General features: G+C 40.7%; 1 protein-coding gene across 1 annotated transcript in view; it reads right to left on the reverse strand.

Annotated features, from left to right (window-relative positions):
• The window catches only part of LOC143510054 (uncharacterized), a 118176-nt gene that overhangs the window by 53454 nt on the left and 55402 nt on the right, over nt 1-9320 (reverse strand). Inside the window, exons 3-4 of the mRNA XM_076999090.1 lie at nt 4958-5082; nt 4770-4879 (exon numbers count right to left, since the gene is read on the reverse strand). Coding sequence (XP_076855205.1) covers nt 4770-4879; nt 4958-5082 — 235 coding nt within the window. The remainder of the gene's footprint in view (nt 1-4769; nt 4880-4957; nt 5083-9320) is intronic.

The raw sequence follows: 9320 nt of genomic DNA on the forward strand, positions 1-9320 counted from the left end.
TTATAAACTGGGGTCAAACCTTGGGGAATCAGATAGGCCTGTGATTTAGGTTTACGAGTGTAGACCTTTCCTGCTCTCTGTTCTCTGTGCCCTCCTGAGAAGAGTTGATCCTGGCCAGAGCACGTTAAAGGTCTTTGTTTTACTCTCAGACGATCAGATAAGTTAAGTCTTTCTAAGCTTTTTGGAGAGGAGAGCCATTAGGAGTATGAATTGCTTGGTGCTTGTTACCGAGCGAAGGACCAGCGTTTATGTTTCCATACACTTAAAGAGCTGTGGATGGGTTAGTCTCTTGCCTTCCAAGGTGAAAGTAATCCACTTTGTGATTTTGCAATGTCTTTGGCTGTCTCCGCTACACTGGCAAGAAAGGAATGTGATTTCCTTATGAATGTTCCCGAAGCCAGTGATAGGGGAGGCATATGGGAGCATCAGATACGGACGACCAGAAGCTTGATGAGCTCTGTCCTTGCTCAGGCTAAAGGAAGACTGGATGACTCCTCATTAAGAACGTTCTTCTATGAGGTCATGTTTATAGTCAACAGTTGCTGTATGAGATCGAAAGAGTTAAGCATCCTCATGAATTCTGAAGTGATTGGATTTGTGGATATATCCATGTGAATATTAAAATCCCCAGCAATTAAAACATTGAAATCATTTCTTAAAAATCTTCAAGAAAATCTGCATGTAGTCTGGGAGGATGATAGATAACAATCAAAAGAACTGAATAAGTACTGTTGAGTTGTACTGCCAGATATTCAAACGCAGGATGTTCCCCTAATGAGATCTGCTTACAGATCTCTTATCTAACTGAACTTTCCATTAAAAACAAAGAAAAAACCCTATTGCTACACTTCACTGTAATATTCACTGTAATAATCAATGTATTGTAAAAATATTAATTTGCATTAATGAGTTACATGGAAGAACAGGACAAATTCTCATGGCAATTTATTATCAAAGCAAAAATAATGTGTCAGAGGGAGAATCCAATAATCAGAGAGTAAAGGCAGTAAAAAAAACACCAAACACCAAACAAAAAAAAAAAACAAAAAACAGAAAGGCATGAATGACAAGGCAAAAATGTTATGATGATGATGATGATGATGATGATGATGATGATGACAGTACACACTTAGCAGAAGAAACAGTGACAGAACTTTGCCAGAAGATGAATAGACAAGTATAAGAAGACATATATACAACAATAAATGAATGAGGATTCTGGTGAAGATGAGTGAGTAAATATTTGATGGTTGGTTTAGTGTTCCAAGCTATGAATGGAATTCTGGAAAGTGTAGTGGATTGGACTGTCGATAATTTAAGATTTTTTAATACAAATATTTTTACCTTTCTTGAAGAAATGTACTGAGTTCTTGTTCACAAACTCATTCAATATATAATTTTCTGGAAATAGAATCAAAAGAAGAGGCAAGTAGACAAGGCTGGAGATACTTTAACTCCAGTATGTACTACATCTCTACTGAGAAGAAGACCTGGAGTGAGAGCAGACAGTTCTGCAGAGAGAGAGGAGCACACTTGGTGATCATAAACAGCAGAGAGGAACAGGTGAGAGAGAAAGAGAGAGAGAGAGAGAGAGTGTGTTTGATTACCAGATTTTCATTTATTTTATGTTAAAAAATTACAGGAGTTCTTAAGTCAACATTTAGGCAGCAGGAATGCTTGGATTGGTCTGACTGACAGAGACTCAGAGCGGGTGTGGAAATGGGTGGACGGTACAACACTGACCACTGGGTAAGAGAAAACTGAACTGACCTTTTTAATGGTGAAGATACTAGTAGTTTATCTTCAATACCTTCATGAACATACTGGAACCTCTGATTCTCTGTTTCAGGTACTGGAGCAGTGGGGAACCCAATAGTCTTGTTGGAGATGAGGACTGTGTTGTTTATGACTTTGGGCCCAATACTACATGGAACTGGGCTGATTATCCTTGCACTCGCAATTTTATTTGGATCTGTGAGAAAACAATTTTTTGCTGAGTCTGCAGTGTGTGTATACATAAATACCTCTATTAGATAGTTAATATGTACCTTTCTATCTTATTGTTGTCTTATTAATTCTTATCAATCAATGCACTGCAATAATTAAGTGATGTTTATTATTCTACATTTTATATTATTTACATATTACATCATTCATTTCAGAGTTTTAAGACTGGAATTAATTAGAAATGCTTGGGAAAAAGAAGATGTCAAACTTTCTGACGATGTCTGGAAAGCCTTAAACAAGTACACTCTTGCTCTGTTAATGCTCGGCACTGTTTAATACAGTTCACAATACTCCATAGCCTGCGTTAAATTGTTCCAGATGTATCACCATTGTGTGATAAATGTCAATCAACAGAAGGTACCGTCTCCCATAGCAATGCGTTATGTCCTAAGATTTATACATTTTGGATCGCTGGTGCTCCCTTCCTTTAGTTCCTATAGTTTAAGCATGGCTAAAAAAATACTTGTTCTTCATTTTGAAGAAAAGCTGAAGCACTTTCATTAAATTAGGCCCAGGCACTGGTGATGCTGGTTGCCACTAAGGTGCAGCTCCCTGCCTCCCTCTAGTGGAGTGTGGCCTACCACACTGGTTGTTAGTTCTTGGGTCTCACCAACTACATGTTCAAGAACAAACCCAAAATAACAGTCCATTGATACAGAATCAGGTGTATGGAGTTTCCAGGCTCTTGACTGGTAAAACATTTATTAAAATGGTACATTTAGACATGCTGGATATATTTGTTGTACTGGAAAACTCAAGCATGTTTCTGAATGTATTTAAAACAAAGTATTTAAAAACTGCACAAGTAAAATGCACAAATGGTAGCAAAAATAAACAAGTTAACCTGTTAACCTGTGGGGTGATTTTTCACTTTATAGAACATCTATTAATTTGGGTTCTGCGGTGGATTCAATACAGTGGATTCTGAAGGCTAGTTTGTCTGGTTCCATCCCACATAATTGCTACTATAACACAAATCCCCAAAAGACAACACTGGCTATAATTGAAAAGTGTGAGAACAGAGAACACATAGTTTACTGTGTATGGGACTGTGTAGCTGAAGACACAGAGTCAGAGAACATGTTCTACCACAGAAAACTCCTACAGAGGGAATGCATGGAGCAATGGGGAAAGACACAATACCTCGTATCATGGAGCCAGTAATAGTATTATTATGATATTATTACGGGTAATCTGGCTTTGGGCTGTTAATCTGAAGGTTGTTATTTCCAATCTCAGCTCAGCCATGCAGGTACTCTTGAGCATGGTCAGTAATTTTGTTGACTTGTACGTATACTGAACAATGACAATAAAAGTGACTCAATGTTTTACCATTTACACTTGTTTGCTGATAAGTTATTCTTTGAATCAGATTATTCTGGAGTTCTGTGGACCTGAGACCAATAGCACCACCTGAAGGTTCAGGAAAATACAAATTGGCTCATAAGGTCGAACTGATCCAGCCCCAAGATGCAGATTCATAACCAGTCTGGCAAGTGTGTCTAGACAGATTACACACAGTGAAATGCCCCCTTCATTAGATAGTCATTTAAATCCAGCCATCTGCATTTAATGTTTTTTAATGCAGATAGATTATAAAAAGCAACACAGTGACTATAAATATATACATGTGGAAATGATATATAAACATATTGAGCACATATTCATAACACATTCACTACTATATCAATAGAACTTTATTTAAAGTTATAAAAGTTCCTAAAAATGCCTCTCTTAACAGTACCAGGTGACAAAGATTGTAGATGTGTAGAGTTTACACAACAGGATCAATATCCAAAGCCAGGAAACAAACAGTACAAAATCATCCAATCCATGAATATACATAATCTCACCAAGATAATATGAAAATCTAAAAACATTAATTCCCTTATCAGAGCTGTGCTACAGCAACATAAAAGAAAATAACAGGACCAAACAACCTTTATAAACATAACACACATTAATATTGTCAATGACAATTTTAACTTTGTAAAATTATTGTACAGTTATGAACGACACAAAAGACAACTCCAAACAATGGACAGTATTAAGAACTGTAAAAACCCAAAGCACTATGTGATTAATAACATTAATGATTTTACCAGGAAGTGCTATGTAACACTTTTCTCACAGATCCACTTGTTTTTATTAGAGCATGCCCAGTCATTCCAGCCCTTTGAATATGTGAATATGGCAACCTCACCCCTCACCACAGTGCTCAATACCTTTACCATTTGGCTCCCCCTGAGCCCAGTACCTGAAATTCAGAGAATCAGATTCAATGTCTGATCACTGTTCTGAAATCCCTCAGCTCAGACTTCTGTTTGGAGTTCTGCAAACCAGTGAAGATTTACTAAAAATCTCTATAAATTAGTAAAGGTGAGAGAAGCCACTATATCCTTAACAAACCAAGTCACATGAAATTCCAATTCAATATTAACCACACCCCCTAACATCAGGTTAACTATTTCAATGTTAACCACACCTCCTAACATCAGCTTAACTATTTCAATATTAACCACACCCCCTAACATCAGCTTAACTATTTCATTATTAACCACACCCCCTAACATCAGCTTAACTCTGTCATTTTACTCTTATTGGGTCATACAAATTCTTACAAATTTACAGCTGCCACCACAGAGCTTGTAAACTATATACTGTCTTCTGACAAATTAGAATAGTAATACATTCAAATGCTTATAGGTTGATTTTATCAGAGTTTAATGAGTGTGAGTCTTATTTTACACTGATTCTCTTACCCAGTGTTTGGAGGTCTGGAGCCATCCACCCATTTCCAGATGCCCTCTGTATTCATATCAGTCAGTCCGATCCAAGCACGAGTGTTGTTCACCATTTCAAACATAAACTCCTGTAAATGTAGTTCCTACATAAGAAAAGGCAGTAGAAGTATAACTGTTCTCCCTCACATGGACTCTCCCTCTCTCACCTGTTCCTCTCTGCTGTTTATGATCACCAGGTCTGTTCCTCTCTTTCTACAGTCCTGTCTGCTCTCACTCCAGGTCTTCATTTGAGGAGAGATGTAGTAGATACCGGAGTTGAAATAATTCCATCCTTGTGCATTACATTAGAGGTCTGCGCGGGACTGATTTTTTAATCCCGCTCCCGCCCGCTCCCGCTTGTTTTAGTCCCGCTCCCGCCAATAAATCCCTTATTTTAATCCCGCTCCCGCCCGCACCTGTTTGTTATAGTCCCGCTCCCGCCCGCACCGGCCAAAAAAATAGCTTGTTTTAATCCCGCACCCGCCCGCCACATACACATTTCTGTCGCTCCTGCCCGCAATCCTAATTTGAATTAATTAAATGTAGCACTTGAAATTTTCTTATGTATTTATTAAAACAGCAATATAGGGACTTGGATTTCCCCGCATGATAATGATTGAGCCGCGGCCATATTTCTCCTGTCGTGCTGTCTAAGCGAAATCAGTCATCACATGCGCACGGTAAAAAAAAAATCGCTGTTTTCATCGGTTTGTAGGAGGTTCTTCACAGAGTTTTGGTAATATGACATAACTGAATGTCCGCTTTCTCTCATCCCGTTAGAATAATTCACATTTCGCGCTTCTGTTTCTTTTTGAGCCTGCTTGAATTTTAACTTCGCGAGTAAGTATGGGAGTATTTAACAAAAAGTAGCGTATAAATGAAATCACCAAATAAATTCTGGATGCTGCGAGACCTTTTTCGTTAAGGAAATTTTGTAACTAAAACAAACATTGAGGCTACACTAGCCTACTTCAGATTCCCATGAAGGAAAAGGATGTTGCTCACTGTAGAGGGCTTTAGCATGCTGCGTCTCTCCTCAAGAATTCGCCCACAAACACTGAAGGCTCGTTCCGACGGTGCGCTGGATGCCGGTATGCAGAGTACATGACGGGCAAGTTTACTAAGTGATGGAAACTCTTGCCTGTGACTTTTCCACCACTGAAGAACATGGTGTGATTCTGATGTCTCAGTTGGGTCCAATTTTACTCTTAAGTAGTCACTTATCTCTGATTCTGAAGTCGTTCTTCCGTCCCTTGCTATGGAACCCTGGTCCTCCCATTCCTCAAACTCACGGAAATGCGCTCTCTTTGTTGGAGGCTCAGGTTCGTCATTTTTTGCATCAAACTTCAGGATCACTATCAGCTCTTTCACTGCATCCATTACATCTGTTCGTGTGTTATCATCTAGCATCTTTAGGTGTCGGAGTTTGGGAGTGAGAAATGTTGCCACTCTGTAGATCTTGTGAACAGCATTTGGTGCTGAATTGTCAGTTGACATAAGTTCTTTCAGACGTCGCAAACACACAGAAGCAACTTCAGTGAGTGCAGGTATAGCCACTGCATCGGTGCAGTGCGTCATTAGTCCAACAGACCATGGAAGCACTAGAGATCCACTTAGTGCTGAGCTTTCTGATTCAAAATCGTTTGTTGCATCTTTGAAAGGCTCCAAAAAGGATACAACCACTGTCAGCATGTTTTTGTTGATGCACCCGATCTTGTCATCTCCATTTATTACAAGGGAAAACAAATTCCATGGGCCTTTCATGGGCCTTGTGAAAAGGGTAAATGAGGTCAGTGCCGTTTTCAAGTCAGGTGGACTGCTGAATACAGAGCCAGTGGAAATTGTCCTACGGGAGGACGCCAAGCCATATTCTGTACACACAGCGAGGAGAATACCTCTGCCGCTGGTCCCACTCGTAAAGAAAGAGCTACACCGAATGGAAAGTGAAGGCATAATCAAAAAGGTGACTAAGCCAACTGAATGGTGCGCAGCCATGGTGCCGGTGCTGAAACCCAACAGACAGGAGGTTCGCTGTTGTGCAGATCTCCGAAGGCTTAATCGAGCAGTGAAACGTGAAAAGTATGTGCTGCCTACCGTTGAGGAAATACTGCCTAGACTCACAGGGTCAACTGTATTCACTACACTGGATGCAGCTAGTGGTTTTTACCAGATACCCTTACATGAAGACAGTAAAAAGCTCACCACCTTTATCACCCCGTTTGGAAGGTACGCCTTCCGGCGCCTTCCATTCAGGATCACAAGTGCGCCTGAGATTTTCCAAAGAAAAATGGTTGAGACTCTAGCAGGATTGGAAGGGGTAGAGCTGTTCATGGATGATATCCTTATTCATGGAAAAAACAAGGGAATTCACGATGAGCGCCTAACAAAAGCGTTGAAAGTCATTGAGGCAGCAGGGCTCAAGTTGAACGAAAACAAGTGCAAATTTAGGCAGAACCAGGTCCGGTTCCTGGGCCACATCATCGACAAGGAAGGCGTCCGGCCTGACCCAGACAAGGTAGCAGGGATAGAAAACTTTCCACAGCCACAAAACGTCACTGAACTAAAAAGGTTCTTGGGGATGGTGAACTATCTGGCTAAGTATGTCCCTGAGCTGGACACTCTATGCACTTCTAAAAACCCGCACAACAGATGGCTTGGATTGGCTTGACTGATGTTGAAAGAGAGGGAGCTTGGAAATGGGTGGATGGAACAGCACTGACTACTGGGTAAGAAACCACTGAACTGAACTCATGATGGAGCTAATATCTCTTGCTCCTCATTACATTATACAACACAGGTGATGTTTTCATTCTCTCTTTCAGATACTGGGACACAGTGGAACCCAACAGTTTTGCAGGGGATGAGGACTGTGTCATAACTGGCCAGCCTGGTTTGGACCCTGTGTTTAACTGGGCAGATTTTCCTTGTAATGACAGTTTTATTTGGATCTGTGAGAAAATTTGATTTTAGTAACTTCGCACGTGCCGTCATGTTTGCAGGGTTCATACACCTTTACAATGTGGATTTCAAGCATATGGCACTTGCAAGATCAATTTTCAATATTTTCAAGTACCTTAAGCTTAATTAAGTAACATTTTTATTAGTGGTGGGCCGTTAACGGTGTTAACGGCGTTCGTTAATTTGATATTCTTATCGGGTGATATAAAAATTATCGCCGTTAATCTATTCTTAAAGTTGGGTTGGAAACTGGGTCAAAATGGGTAAGCAAACTATGATGACTTTCAACTTGATCGTTTAGCTCGGCTGTATTCCTAACCAAATTGCACAATAGGGGGCAAGAACGAGTTTTCAAACCTATCTCCCTCTATATCAGGGGTGCTCATTACGTCGATCGCGAAGGAAGTGTCGGTCGATCGCGAAGGAATGTGCGTAGATCGCGTCACATAAAATAGTAGTAGATGAATCGCACATCTGCACTGACGGTTGTATTTTGATTGACATTCACGGTAGCCAATCTGCAATCCAATCCACTCAACAAATTACGTTCGCCACTACCCCCCCCCCCGCTCAACAAATTACGTTCGCCGCCACCCCGGTAGATCTTTCTGACTTGGTCATCTTATAAGTAGCTCGCAAGCTGAAAACTGTGGGCACCCCTGCTCTATATGGTTCATGTGTGGTTGAACCTGGGTGTCTGCCTTTAGTTGTCACGTAGGGCTACGCCCCCCTCTCCTAGCTATCACACCAGGTTCCCTCGTGTCTGTGTTTCTTGCCCGTTCGTCCCGCCTTGCTCGTTTGTCTCCGTGATTCCCTATTGTCTGCCACGCCCGTTGTCATTGTTAGCACCTGGTCCTAGTTTAGTTCAGTGTATATTAGCCCCTGAGTCTTCCTTGTCCTTCGTCGGTTGTTTTGACTGTTTGAATGTTTGATCGTTCTCTCGTGCTTTGTATTCATGTGCCCTGTTCCCGGTGGTTATACTCTCTGTTGGTTTATTCTCTGTTCAGTGTTATCCTGCCTGGTTTTGTTTCGTGTCTGTCTTGATCATGCCCCTGTACTTGTCTCACTTGGATGGCACCCCGGTTACGACTCCTGCCTGTGACTTCGACTACGATTATGGAATGTCCTGTAATAAATCTCGCTCTTCTCAGCGTTTGTGTCCGTCCCCTCGCTCCGCAGCTTATGCTGCGTTACAACAGTATACAAATGGCGCACACCCCCCCCCCCCCCCCCCCACCCCCAAGTATATGGAACTTGAGTTACTATATGTTTATAAGATACAAAATAATCATAGTTCATTTTAATGGAGTTAGGCTTTCATTTGGATTACATCACTTCATCACAATGTTTTATGATTACATCACAAAACTGTTTTCTTTTCAAGAGTAATGACTGTTCTCTATTTCCTCAAAGCTTTTGATTAAGTCATTTTGTTTTAATTAAATAAGAATATGAAAGGTTTATAAGAGTAAGAGTCACCCAGAGAGAGACACAACCATTGACACACACACAGACACACACAGACACACACACACGTGTATTAGAGCTGACTGGGAGAAAAATGTGGAGAAC

This window comes from Brachyhypopomus gauderio, chromosome 1 (assembly GCF_052324685.1).
Source record: "Brachyhypopomus gauderio isolate BG-103 chromosome 1, BGAUD_0.2, whole genome shotgun sequence".
Classification (NCBI taxonomy): domain Eukaryota; kingdom Metazoa; phylum Chordata; class Actinopteri; order Gymnotiformes; family Hypopomidae; genus Brachyhypopomus; species Brachyhypopomus gauderio.